At 31.7% G+C, this 15,326-nt stretch overlaps 1 protein-coding gene across 1 annotated transcript; it reads right to left on the bottom strand.

Annotated features, from left to right (window-relative positions):
* Positions 1-237: 237 nt before the first annotated feature.
* LOC130803302 (probable receptor-like protein kinase At5g39020) lies at positions 238-15,042 on the bottom strand. Its single transcript, XM_057667502.1, has 7 exons — positions 14,099-15,042; positions 8,580-9,017; positions 7,784-7,899; positions 6,884-6,931; positions 4,973-6,098; positions 3,566-3,665; positions 238-1,842 (listed from the first exon to the last, which is right to left on the bottom strand). Exons 1-7 carry the CDS (start codon positions 14,905-14,907, stop codon positions 253-255), a joined length of 4,227 nt encoding a protein of 1,408 aa, XP_057523485.1. The 5' UTR covers positions 14,908-15,042; the 3' UTR covers positions 238-252.
* Positions 15,043-15,326: the final 284 nt, after the last annotated feature.

The following is a 15,326-nucleotide window of genomic DNA, read 5'->3' as shown; positions in this document are numbered from 1 at the left end:
CACTTATGCATCTTATATTTTTATGATATAATTATTCATATTAAAAACACAACCGTACCTTGAAATATTCAAAATATAATACTAATTAACAAATTAACAGTTTTATATATTATCCTAAAAAACAATTTACAAAAAAAACATATTTTCTTATTTCTTTTACATACTCTTGCAAGAGAAATAAAAATCTTATATTCTCATGTCGTATGAAACACATTTTATAGAGAAATTATCTCATACAATAATTTGTACGAGTCATCTGGCTTTTGGGTCGATAATCTCAGAAAAAATTGAACCAGACTTCATATCAATTATGGGTGATTCCGATGTATAAAATGTAGTAGTTCTACTATCCAATAACTTTTTTGTGCCCATATCAACCATCTTAGTATCAGAAAAATCATCATTTAATGTAGTCGATTCATCATCAATATACATTGAACCTAATGCATTTGCCCCATCAAGTTTAAAACTTATCGTAGAATCTGAAATTTCTCCTTGAGGATCATCACTTAAATTGTTTTGCATAATTTTCTCCGCGGTTTCTTGTAGTTGTAAGGCAAATTCAATGCCCCAAACTACGTCCCCCATCGAAGGACGATCACTTCCATGTTCTCGTATACACATTTCTGCCACTTCTCCAAATTTTCTTAGACATTCGGGTGCAATTTGCCCTGTTAGATTTGGATCGACAATTGTGTGGAGGGTTTTATTTTTGTAGTTATAACGAGCGCACACGGCTAAGTTCACTTGTTGCTTGGGTAGATTAGGGTTCATCGCAAATCGAGCACATAAAACCTCGAACAACAAAACTCCGAAGGAGTATACATCTGATTTCTCTGTCAACTGTTGACGTCGATAGTACTCTGGATCTAAATATCCAACACTTCCTTTGACAGCGGTACTAACATGGGTAGGACCCATTTCATCAGGAGTGGGTCCTACCTTTGAAAGGCCAAAGTCTGAGACTTTGGCCGTCCACTTATCATCAAGAAGAATATTCGTAGACTTGACATCTCGATGAATAATCAATTGTTTAGCACCCGCGTGAAGATAGTGCAAACCGCGAGCTGATCCAAGACAAATCATAAGTCGTTGCTTCCACGACAATGGTGTATGGTTCTCGCTTCTCTCGGGATTCTTGTACAACAAGTGATCTCGAAGAGTGCCACGTGGCATATACTCGTAAACTATGATCATTTCACCGTGTTCGTCACAATATCCGATTAAGGACACCAAATGTACGTGACGTAGTCTCGATAGCATCTCGATTTCTGTTTCAAACTCGCGAGCGCCTTGCTTCGATGTTGTCGTAAGACGTTTTATGGCCACAATAGTGGCTCCATCATCTATTGAACCCTTGTAAACTTTACCGAACCCATCGGTTCCTATGATCAAATCGTCGTCGAAATCGTTTGTAGCAACTTTAACTTGCGCAAATGAAAAACGTCGACAAAGATCGGACGACAGAGAAGAAATCACACTAGCGGTAGTTGCATTAGATCCAGAATCATCCAACGGCGAAATCCACTTAAGCTTGCTAGTATCATCTTTGCTCATTGTTTTCATGAATTTTTGTTTCTCCTTTTTTCTTCGGAAAATGATTATGAAATATATTGATGATATGAGTGCGACTACTAGAATAGCACCAAGGATTCCTCCGATAATCGGTATTAAATGATGAGAACTATTCGACGATCGATTATTACCTTGTAAAGATGTTAAATTCATAAGGATATTAGGATTTGGTGCGGCAAGAAAACCATTTGAAGAGTTCAACTTGAAAATCTTCAATCCATTGAGCAAGAGATCGTCATATCTAGAAAAACAAGACAAAAGTTTCAACTTCAATGCAAATTTGAAAAAGTCATTAAATAAAGTATTTTTCGAAGGAAAATATTCTTGTTATCAAACAAATAATTACTCTATATGCTCTTTTGAAATTGCAATAATGAATCATATATAATACAAAGACTAAGAAATTGTAAAGTCATTTATATTGCATAAATCTGGATTAAATTTAAAGTAAGGAAAAATTTGTATATGACAAAATTTTCCTTGGTGGGACCACTTCCCTAAAATAAAATGTGGCAAGAAAAATAAACAAACTAACTTTTTTATTTTTAAAAACTAGAGAAATGAGTTTCAGGTAAAAACAATTGGAAAAGTAAACTTCACATAAAATAGCTATCTTAAATAGCAATTTTAAACCCATATTGGCTAAAAATGTAAGTTTTTAAACAACGATTGTGGATCACAATGTTGCAATTGGCAATTAGCAAATGCATGCATATGAACATATGATCTGTTCACATTATCCAATTAGCTAACCTTCTCCATTCATCTACATACTAATTTGTTCACAAATTATTGTAAAATCAATAGAGTAATGATTTATTTAGAGCGTTGTTCGCATAACAGTTTAATAATATGGATAAAATAATAATGAGCTACTTTTGTGAAAGAACATTTCTCGATGAGACGACCACAAAATAAGAAGCACATATGTTAACATTTGTACTAGTTGAGCTGTTCAACCCTTATATGATGAACGTCTCATAGTGAGACCGTCTCTACACAGGAATTTGTGAATAGTAATTGCTCGGCTAAACAACATTTTAAGTAGCGTTTAGTGGTAGATGTAATTGTTTTCAAAACATTATAAGTTTTAGCATTTCAAAATCAAAATTAACGATTTATGATATTCTTATACATTTAAAATATATATATATATATATATATATATATATATATATATATATATATATATATATATATATATATATATATATATATATATATATATATATATATATATATATATATATATATATATATATATATATATATATATATATATATATATATATATATATATATATATTCCAATAGCGATTATGTGACAAATTGATTGATATTAGAGCCCATATAGCTATCAGACTCTACATATATGAACATAAATACAAAATTTCGTAACTAAACCTTTTGGGTTATAATGAGTTCTATGCTCCTATTTTTTGGCCCAGAGAAACACAAGTGATATCAAGCCTAATAAACAGAAAATGAAATGATAAAACAGAAGGTTTTAGGAGCCAATCGTCTTATATTGAGACCAATAGTCCAATCGGTTTAATTATAAATTTTTACAATACGCGATCAATAATTGATCAATTTAAAGTCATAATTGATATCTTTAAGGTCATAAATATAATTGGTTTCTTTTATAAGTTATAACTGATCATTTAATTGATCACTTTTTTGATCACTTCAACGTTTGAATTGATCACTTTAACATCGAAATTGAAGACTTTAAAATAATTGTCCATTTAAGTTTATAAACTTGTAAGTAGAAATTGATTACTTTAATGTCAAAATTGATCACTGTTAGATAAAAATTGAATATTTTTATTTTATTTGATTTATTTAATGTTTACTTTAAGTTGAAATTGATCACTTAAATGTCAGAATTGATATCTTTAAAGTCAAAATTAAATTTATTTTCTAATTTTGGGGTTTTGCGCCATTTTTATTTTTTTAACTTTTAGCTTTTGGGCCGGCCCAATTGTACCGCCTCACATTGAGGCGGTCTCTCCCAAGTTTTTGCCATGATATAAAGCCCACTCAGTAATAAAGCCACTCTCCTCCAAGCTACAAGAGCAAGTATGAAACTGTCTCACGATCATATGGTATTAACGATCTGTTTAGTTAGTGATACTAAATAGTGATAATGGAAATGATTTATAGTGTTTTATTTCACCTCAATTTCCATGTCATTCCTATGGTGATGAAACTTTGATCACAATAAAATATTTTTGTTTACAAATTTTCATTACCACCTAATACCACCTTTCCCAATGGTAATGCATAATGCATTGGGATGAATTGTATGAAGAAAATGAGATAATTAAAGTTGGACAAGTATGGCCATCAAGGTAGCCAAGAGATTTTTCAATCAAAATTACACTAGTTTTTATTTCCATTCCTACCATTTATTACCATCTACCTAACGGACTGACTCTATTAAAGAAAAAAATGAGTGCTATAATATTCAAAATGTTAGTTTTAGCATATAAAATGATGTGTTAAAGTATTAAACAACTAAAAGTGAGTAAATTTTGAGTACTAAAGTGAATGTGTTAACTAATTTAGTAAGACTATTTAGCCTAATTTAAGACCGTTTTACGATGAGATCGATATAAATAAGAAAAGACTTTTATTCTATTTTTTATTTCTATAAATGCATTTTTCTTAGAGAAGAAGCCTTGTAATGGCATGTTCCATGCTTAAAGATTGGAATGCAATACCTTTTATGGTTGGAGATAATTAAGTTATAATCAATATTTTGAGAAGTTTCAAACACCCATTGCAAATTGAGTTCTTCAATTGAGACACACGTTCGCCTCTTAATATTAGGATTTGCCATTATTAATATCTTAAACTACGTACATAAAAAAATTATAAAAATATTATCATAGACCCGAATTTAAAAGGCCAAATTGCAGTCATTGTCTAAGCAAATTCGGTGAGATTATTCCCGAGCTTATTGCGTACGCAATCAAGGTAGCGAACGTCCATCGGTTGGGGATGTTGGTTGGGGCCTACAGTTTGTTTTACAACTTCAAGAAATTGCGGAGAAGAATAAAATCATCGATGGTGATTTCCTAAAGTTGTGTTTGGAACTAATAAATTCATTTCAAATTGTAAATTTCAATTGTGAAATCATAAAGAAAGAATTTGAAAATAACAAGATTGTGAATCATTCTCACATTCTTAACTTTATCTACTTTTAATACAATGGTAGAAATGACTTCAATTCAAAATTGAATTCATTGATTTGCCAAACATGAAATTAAACCAATAATCATCGTTTCCAAATATAACATAAGCGAATTAACTAGCAAATTATGTTGCACTTATTGGAGACAATCATTTACACAAAGCTAAAAAGCTCACTATAATGGCTACATTGTCTAACTAGAACATGAAATGGAGGATACAAAAAAGTCCACCTAATGAGATTTCATCTAGAGTGGTAGAAATTTCGTGTGATCTCAAAGGAGAAGCAAGAGATGGAATCGGAGGAATCTGCAGCAAGTCGAGTGTTCCTTCGAGCATTTCTACAACTCGAGTCATATTTGGTCGGGTGAAGGGGTTGGTTTGTATGCACCATAAACCCACTACAACCATCTTCCTTTTGAGTACTGATCCCTCGTTGTTGTTTGTGGTGTCGATTTGATCGATCTCTTCAACTTCCTCGAGTTGCTTGTAAATCCAATGCGGAAAATACTGCTCACTACTATGTTCCACTTTCGCATCAATATTTTTTCGACACCCAATCATTTCTAAAACCAACATTCCGTAACTATAAACATCTGATTTATGAGAAACTCCGCCAAATCTCTTGAAGAAAACCTCAGGAGCAATGTACCCTGCAGTTCCTCTGGCTTCTGACATCGAAATTATGCTGTCCTTTTGTGGGCATATCTTAGCCAGGCCAAAATCAGATATCTTGGGGCAATAATTCTCGTCTAATAGAATGTTTTGGGGCTTAATGTCAAAGTGTAATATTCTCGTGTTGCACCCTTGGTGCAAGTACTCTAGCCCTCTTGCAATCCCAATCGCGATTTCAAATAAACTTTTCCATGAGAGTTGTTGATTGTTTTCGTCTCTGCCCCCATGTGTGAACTTTTCAAGAGATCCGCAAGGCATGTAGTCATATATAAGAGCGCGTTTTGAACCCTCGTAACAGAAGCCTAGGAGTTTCACAATGTTCTTATGATTGGTGTTTCCGATACTTGCAACTTCATTGATGAATTCCACCATATCCATATCTCGATTCGATGATCTCTTGAGAATTTTCACTGCCACTTGATCCCCACAATCTAGTTTTCCTTTGTATACAATACCGTAACCTCCTTCACCTAGCTTGATTTTGAAGGAGTTTGTAATTCTCTTCAAATCTGCATAAGTATGCCTCTTTGGACCGAGGGAACCATGTTGTTTCAACAATGTTTCAATTTCTTTACTTTTCTCGATCAGCGAGTTCATTTTTTTGTACAAGAGGATTAGTGCAATTAACATACATATGCCTATTCCAATTCCTGAAAAGAAAATATTCACATAGGAGTTAGCTTTACTGGTAAGACCACAAGCTGAAAAAATGAGTCTGGACAATTCAAATAAAAATTGAAGTAAAAACATAGGTGTACCACGTTCGTTAGCATGGGGTTCACATGTAACCCCATCTCTTAGGAAAAAAAAAATATAAGCTTTGCTGGAATCAAAGTCACAACCTACACCAACAAATGTGGTAGGCATGCCACTGCACTGTGTAAAGTTGTTTGATAGTTTTGCTGGAATATAGAAAATAATATTAAATGAAAGCGAAACATTCAAAATGGGAGGCCTGAATTTCAAGTTATAACCAAGGCTAATTTTTATTGTCCAAATTCTCTATAAATTAGTTTACTTTTTTAATTTAATTGAATTAGTTTCTAATTTGGGTAGAATTTTTAGGGTTCTTTTTTTATAATTTTTGTTTAGAATATTGAATTTTTGTAATCTACTTATAAGTTCGAAGAACGTTTACGATAATTTATAGTGTAGTTGAAATTATTCTTCTAGTTTATAAATTTGTATATTCTATTTCTCTTTTTCTGATGTTGAATGATATACATGTGAATAATAATGGACACTTTAACATGTACAAATTCTGATATGATGTTAGATTTGGGTTTGTATCTCAGGTCTCCTTTGTTCAAAAAAAGGAGGCAGCAGGTGTTTTTAACACGAAGTTGTTCACTGTTACTAATTGCGAATAAGAGTTGAAAGGAAAATCTAAAACTTCTTAAGTAGAGCAAAGATGGATAGGAAATGATGAATTTACCAAGTATGATGAAGATGATCATGATTTTGGTTAGACCGTGTTCACGTCCTACAATGTGCAACCAAGATTTGTTTAGTGAAACATTTGCAAGAAATAATGATGAAAATGATAACCATTAAACATTCCTCTGTTCTTTGCATTTTATTATATTTTAGCCAAAATGTCATCACATTGGAAATCATGATGTAACAAATTTAAAAGACGCGAGAGCATTACACTACTTAGACATAAATCAATCCAGTTATATATTTTTTCAAAATACATAGAAGGGCCAGGATGATGTCAGGGTTTTCGAAATCACAAAAGTGATCAACACAGTAGCAAATAGATATTTTCCAAGTAGTAAATCTAATCTCAAAAATAATATTGTTATTATAGTAGTAAATTCAATCTAGGTAATTAACTCTAATCTGAACTAATGATAGGATACTTAACCCAAATCAATATCTAAAATCTTGGGATATTCTATTGAATAATTTATCAACCGATAAAATATATAATATATCTTGAAGTTACAACCAAAAGCTTAAATTAATATTAAAGCCTCAAGATATGTACGTTATATATTCTATCAATAGTTAGCACTAGATCAAACATGGCTTGAACCTATATATGACATGCCTGAAGCAGGTAAGTGCGTGATCAGACCAGTGGTCGATGGAGCTCCAACTTATTATGCTTATGGTTATGGCTAGAATTCTACTTCCTCCGTTTATTATATACTTGCAACTGATAGAGACAATTTCTCACAAAACATATGGTTGTGGTTGGAATTTCTACTTCCTCCGTTTATAATATATGTGCAACTGATAGAGACAATTTTTCACATAACATATTTGAATCAAATCTTATTATTAGAAAGGTTGACAAAGTTTAAACGGCAAATAATAAGATTATTACTTTGTAAAGGGAGAGTAGGATTTGGTGCAGCAAGAGTAGGATTTGGTGCAGCAAGAGAACCATTTGAAGAACTCAACTTGAAAATCTCCAATCCATTGAGCATAACATCGCCATACCTAAAAACACAGAGCAACAGTTGAAACTCTAACTATATTGTTGTGTATTTATTTAAAACAATTAAAAAATTAAAAATTTATTGTAGTGTGACAAAAAGTCTTATCCTAATTTTCTAAATATGAAACAACATCAACTTTTAAATATTATGTCAAGAATATATATTTACAACAGTAAATATATTTGTATTTATTATGAAATATATCTTGCTTATATTAATGAAAATAATTATTAGCTGATTAATTATTAGTTGAATATTTGTTTTTTTTTACCCTATTTATTATATCATGGGGTCTTAATCATTAACTTAAGATTTTTATCCTAATGATTAATTATTAGTAAAGAAATTTTTTATTTTTAAAAAAAATAGAGAAATGGGCTTCAGGTAAAAACAGTTGAAAACTAAACTTCTCGTGAAATTGCTATCTTAAATAGCGATTTTAAACCTATATTGGCTAAAAATGTAAGTTTTTGGGTCAGAAGACTAAAAAAACACTGTCAAAGACGGCGAGTTTGACTTGGTTGAAATATATGCAAATGTATTGTAGAAAGTCTTTCCATTTATCCTTGTGATAGGCGTTCAATTTTTAACCCAGGAGAAAATCAATGCTTGACTCCTAACCTCCTCATGCAGGGACTGGATTCTCGATTTCTTACCCATAAAAAACAATGATTAACTTACGTTGCGGTAGGGTCGGGAGTAAGTGTCACTGAAAGAAGACCTCTGGTTTCGACACTAGCTTTGTTGCTACCACTACCTTCAAAAAGCGTAACGAAATCTCGATACATTGGAATTTTAATGCCACCAGTTACCGCAAAAACATCAATATCACGTGCACCCATTTGATTGTTGATACTAACGTCGAAAACTCTTTGGCCAGTGTTGTTGATTGAGAAAACTAACTCGCAAAAATGGAGCCTCACAAGATAATTAAATCCAACATCGACCTCGAACAACCATGTCAAATTTTGGTTTTTCTTCAATTCTCCAACATCTGGTCCCATCTCCCTCAATGTCAAGTACACTAACTCTGGCGCCGTATACGATGGTGTTGCAACTGTATAATTGAAGTTTGTGGTTGCAGTTGCGATGTAGGAATATGTGTCGTTTAGACCAGTACTGATTATGTACAACATAAAAATAAAATTAATCAATTTACCATCATATATGATAGATTCCGCTTAAAACTGGGTTTGTGGGTTCGTGACTGACAAATCATACCTACACCCCATCTGACGACAGGGCAAGAGGGATATAGTCAAAGCGACGCTCAAATAAAAAGAGCACTACAAAGAAAGAGACAAATGAAACCAAATACAATAGCAAAGTTACATGCGTTCAACACAAGCTAAGGTACAACTCAATGTAATCAATAAAAATAAACAAATAAATATATACATATATATATATATATATATATATATATATATATATATATATATATATATATATATATATATATATATATATATATATATATATATATATATATATATATATATTGTTATGATTGGTGTGACTTGAGTGCACAATTGGTGTGTGCATTCATGTGGTGACTCTTGGGATGAAATCCCATAAGTATGTCATGAATGGGTGTATTAAGATGAGTCTTAATATTTGTGGTTTATGATGGTGATTAAAAGTATGGATTAATGAGGTAATGAAATATGAAGAGTTATGGGACTTAATGAAGAAGTGCAAAGGGCTCCTAGGATGCTGTTTTTGGCTCTTCATATACTTAGGGATGTTTCATTATCATTTAATCATAGCTTTAATGTACTTAATGTTACTTAGTATGATCTCTCCTATAAATAGAGAGCTCTCATTCACTTTGTAAGTGTGGGTGAACATCATCCACATCCACAAAATATACCCCAAGCCAAATACTAGCCTATATCTCTTCTCTATTGTAATTCTCCATATTTTGAGAGTTCTTTGAACTCCTTTTGATAATATAAGAGATACTAGACACCGGAGGACGTAGCCTTAGTTGGGTGAACCTCATTAAATCTTTGTGTCATTTTATTGCTTTATTTTCTCCTACAAACATTGATTTTATTGATAGCGTAATTTGTTTGTCACAAAACCTCATACACTCGATCTTGGCAATATTGGAGTTTGAAACACATTGTTCGAACTCTAATACATCGTCGTTTTCAATTGGTATCAGAGCCACGTTGTAATTATCGTGTTTTAGAGGTTATATTGGTGCAACATGGCTACAATGAAACTTGATATTGAGAAGTTTGATAGGAGTGTGAACTTTGGCTTATGGCAAGTCAAAATGAAAGCAATTTTGATACAAAATGGAGTGCATAAAGCACTAGATGGTGTAGAGAAGAAACCCGAAGGCATTAGTGAGGCTAAGTGGGAAGAAATGGATGCGAATGCTTTATCCGCCATACAACTTTGTCTCTCTAATGAAGTTTTGAGAGAAGTTGTAAAGGAGGAAACTTCAAAAGGCATTTGGGAAAAATTGGAATCACTCTATATGGAAAAGAGTGTTACCAATCGACTTTTGTTAAAGAGTCGTTTGTATGATCTCAGATTGCAAGAAGGGAAGCCCATGAAATCGCACCTTGATGAATTTTACTCAATAATTATGGATTTGCAAAATATTGATGTAAAAGTAGATGATGAGGATTTGGCTATTCTATTGTTAGTTTCTCTACCGTTTTCATATAAGCATTTTAGGGAAACCTTGCTATATGGAAGAGACACTTTGAGTAGTGAGGATGTTAGAAAGGCTTTGACTCAAAAAGACCTTATTGATTCTCAATTTGCTCAAAAGGAGTCTAGAGTTTCCAATGATGCTCTAATTGTTAAAGAGTCGAGTAGGAACAAAAGGAGCATGACTTGCAAATTTTGTAAGAAGAAAGGCCACCTCAAGAAAGATTGTTGGAAATTAAAAGCCAAACAATCCGATGAAAGCAAGTCCGCAAAAGTTAGCTCCGCCGAAGCTAGCTATGTTGAAGATCAGATATATGATGTTGATGCTCTTGTCGTTACTAGTGAATATAAGGGTGGTGATTCTTGGATTTTGGATTCGGGATGTTCGAGACACATAACTTTTAACTCTAGGTTCTTCTCAACTTATCAAAAGGTTGATGGAAGAAAAGTCACTATGGGCAATGAGGCTAGTTGTCCGATAGTTGGTATTGGAGATGTTAAAATTGTCATGTTTGATGGTGTTGAAAGAACATTGACCGGAGTCCTTCATGTTCCAGGTATGAATAGAAACATAATTTCCCTTAGTATTCTGGATAAAGAAGGTTTTAGGTGCATTGGTGAAGGTGGAGTTTTGAAGGTTGGCAAGGGTCCTAATTTGTTCTGGAAAGGATCCATTAATGATGGCTTGTATATGCTTTTGGGTTCAACCTTAATTAGTTCGGCTTGTATGTCCACTACTTCAACCGAGCATGAAAATGAAATTGATACTTCTTTTAACGACAGTTTGAGAATAATTTCAACATATCCCAATGAGTCCATGGGATGTATGGACTTGATTGGTAATTAAAAGCATACTCTTGTGAGCCCCTTTTGAGGGCATGTTTAGTGCATGTGCTATGTTTATGCACATGTGTTGTTTTTGTTTTGACTATGATGTTGTGTAAGTTGTTATATTATGGAGTGAATTAGAGAATTTCATTGACTTAGGTGAACTCAATTCAAGGTGGAGATTGTTATGATTGGTGTGACTTGAGTGCACAATTGGTGTGTGCATTCATGTGGTGACTCTTGGGATGGAATCCCATAAGTATGTCATGAATGGGTGTATTAAGATGAGTCTTAATATTTGTGGTTTATGATAGTGATTAAAAGTATGGATTAATGAGGTAATGAAATATGAAGAGTTATGGGACTTAATGAAGAAGTGCAAAGGGCTCTTAGGATGCTGTTTTTGGCTCTTCATATACTTAGGGATGTTTCATTATCATTTAATCATAGCTTTAATGTACTTAATGTTACTTAGTATGATGTCTCCTATAAATCGAGAGCTCTCATTCACTTTGTAAGTGTGGGTGAACATCATCCACATCCACAAAATATACCCCAAGCCAAACACTAGCCTATATCTCTTCTCTATTGTAATTCTCCATATTTTGAGAGTTCTTTGAACTCCTTTTGATAATATAAGAGATACTACACACCGGAGGACGTAGCCTTAGTTGGGTGAAACTCGTTAAATCTTTGTGTCATTTTATTGCTTTATTTTCTCCTACAAACATTGATTTTATTGATAGCGTAATTTGTTTGTCACAAAACCTCATACACTCGATCTTGGAAATATAGGAGTTTGAAACACATTGTTCGAACTCTAATACGTCGTCGTTTTCACATATATATATATATATATATATATATATATATATATATATATATATATATATATATATATATATATATATATATATATATATAGGGTCAAGTTCCAGTGAAAACCAAGCTTATATAAAAACCGTGAGAACCAAAAAATGTATTACCTTTTTACAGGAAAGGTGTTACTTTTGCACAAAAAATGTGTTACTTTTGTTTTTAAAAAAATCTGGTACTTTTACCAAAAAAGTGTAACTTTCAGAAAAAAAATATAAATGCAAAGTAACACGTTTTTCTGGAATAGTAACACATTTTTATACAAAAAGTAATACCTTTTTCTGGTTCTCACGTTTCTCATATAAAGATGGTTTTCACTTGAACTTCTTCCTATATATATATATATATATATATATATATATATATATATATATATATATATATATATATATATATATATATATATATATATATATATATATATATATATAATTCAAAAATAAGTACATAAAAGTAGTGTAGTGCTATTATTCCAGATTTAAAATTGTATTTGCAGTTTTAAATGATTATTTAATCATCTAATTAAACTTTTGGATAAATTGAGTACTTGATATGACTTCAAAAGGTCATGTTAAGAATTAGAATCTCATTCATCTAACGTTTAAAGTGGGATTATATACTTCAAATATATGGAAGACTTGTATTGCATGATGTACACTTATAGCCTATAGTGAGAAGAGACGTGATTATACTTCTATATTGCATATTTCCTCCGTTTTTTTTCTTTATAGAATAATTTTACATTGTTCTTTATTCTATAGTATCTTACATATTGCGATTATTATATGAGAAAAATATATAACCATTTGAAATCTTATTTTATTCGTCTCTCCACGCATATCAATATAATATCATATTATTGTATTTTTAGTTATGTTTAACTCGATCTTATAAACCCATTGAACTTGGCAAACACGGGAAGAAACTAAGTATATATATACATATTAGTGTGTGATGTAGTAAACACATTCAAACTCTGCACACAAGTCAAAGATGTCACTGCTACAATCGACATATTGGTCAATTATATTTACCAAGAGCTTGTTTGGTCAACAAATAAATACTTAAATTCCTATAAAATTTTTAATTTCTTAAAAAATTAATAACTTAAAAAAAATTCTTAGAAATTGTTTTTTTCTTTTTCTTTTGGTTGAATACTGAAATTGGAAATTATCACATAAGTATCGAGCTATGAGTGATAAGTATAGAGCTATGAAGATTGCATTTTTATCATTACTAAAGAATTTTTTATTTTTATATCATAAATTTCGAATAAAAATTTAATTTTATTTTAATATTTTAATAATAATCTTTATAATTCTCACATATTTTCTAGCCACTAATTTCATTTTAACATTTGTATATTTCTTATAATCCTTATATATTTCTCATTAACTTTATAAAAATATTTTTTTATTAATTATGATCCTTATAATTTTTTCAATGACTTTATTATTTCAATTTTTTTAATAATTATATATGGTGCCTATTTTTTTCATTAAATTAAATTTATTATTTAATAAAATAATATATCTATTATCTAAAATATTATATTTTCTATATACATTCGTTATGGAAACTTTATAAGAAAGGAAGAAAGTAATTGATAACTTTGTAGGAAAAAAATATTATTTATTTTTTTACTTGACACTAATAAATTAATTACTTCCTATGCTTTTTGGGAATTCAAAAGAATTTATATTTCCTGGTGACCCAAAATTATCAATCCACCAGATAGTTTTAAGTTTATCAGAGAAAGAAAGAAAATTAGAAGACAATTGTCTAAAATTAAATTCAGGAAATTTGAAAAATATTGTTGAACTTACATCATGTAGTCATCGTCTCTACCGAACCAAGTCCGGCTAAGTCCGGAAAAATCACTCAGATCCACGATCGACCCACCAACGTTCAGCCGGATAATATTTTCCATAGCTATTAAATCCGAAAAATTAAACGGGTTATTCAAATAATCTTGAAACCCACCCGTAAGATATGGAACCATATTGGATCCGGAACGGTTAAAGTACAACCCATCGGGAACAGATATAATCTCCAACCCGTTTATGAACCCGAACCCATCCGGGTTACTTGGTGAGAAAGTTAGGTTTATAGCCCTTTGCCCCTCTCCTTCGTCTAAAGAGATGTGAATCTCTCTTACAAGACCGTCTGTTACCGGCGCGGTGGTGTTGGTGTGCGCATTAGCGTGGGCCATAACAGCGTACGCGCTAAAGTTGCGCAAAATATTAAACCCATTGATTGTGAGCGAAAGAAAAGATGATTTGGTGTCTATGATGTCGTAGGATATGAATAGGGGTGGAAAGTAGAGGCGGACTAGTTTTGGGCCCCACGTAGCAACAGGTATGGAATATGTTGTCGTGGCCTGAAATATTCGGGCCATGTGATAAGGAGTTGAAGCCGCCTCCAGTGCTTTTGCAGTGCATTTACTGGTGGCAGATTGCGTATTTAGGATGAAATCTAGATCGCTCTGCCATGTACCACCGTCGTTATAGGTAGGTTGGCCAAAGTTGATGAAAATGTGGTCGGTTGGTTCATATGGGGTTGTAATGGAATTTGCAAGAGTTGTAATAAAGAGGTAGAAAATAAGTGTGGAGAGCAATTGAGGGTGAATGAACATTATTGGAGATAGAGAATTAAACGAGTATGGACATATAATTTTTATCAATCAATTTAAATTTAAAAGTACGATTTTTGAGGTGTATTTTACATTAAAAATTGGATAAAAATTTGAGCACTTGAAAGTTATGCTCTGACCTACAAAATTTAGTTTTTTTTTTTTTTTTTTTTATATATATATTTCTCTTATTTCTCCGAAAATTATCATTATATATTCATTTTTTTTTATTTTTCCATTATATATTCATAAATTCTCAAATAAGATGGTTTTATGGTGAGATTATCTTTACATTTATTGTCGTCTTAAAGTCATTACTTATAACCTTAAAGTGATTATTCAAGATTTTAATGTGATTAATTTTTATAGTGTTAAAGTGATCACTTATAACTTTAAAATAATTACTTATAGCCTTAAAGTAT

Source organism: Amaranthus tricolor, chromosome 16 (assembly GCF_026212465.1).
Source record: "Amaranthus tricolor cultivar Red isolate AtriRed21 chromosome 16, ASM2621246v1, whole genome shotgun sequence".
NCBI lineage: Eukaryota > Viridiplantae > Streptophyta > Magnoliopsida > Caryophyllales > Amaranthaceae > Amaranthus > Amaranthus tricolor.
This window is presented reverse-complemented; position numbering and strand designations above follow the sequence as displayed.

Bases quoted from the DNA above. Each gene is read 5' to 3' on its own strand.
- LOC130803302 (XM_057667502.1), bottom strand. From the start codon at position 14,907: ATGTTCATTCACCCTCAATTGCTCTCCACACTTATTTTCTACCTCTTT. The intron at 7,900-8,579 runs GTAAGTTAATCA...CTGTGTTTTTAG, and splicing joins ACTCCCGACCCTACCGCAAC to GTATGGCGATGTTATGCTCA. The intron at 6,099-6,883 runs GTAAATTCATCA...TTTTCTTTTCAG, and splicing joins GATCATCTTCATCATACTTG to GAATTGGAATAGGCATATGT.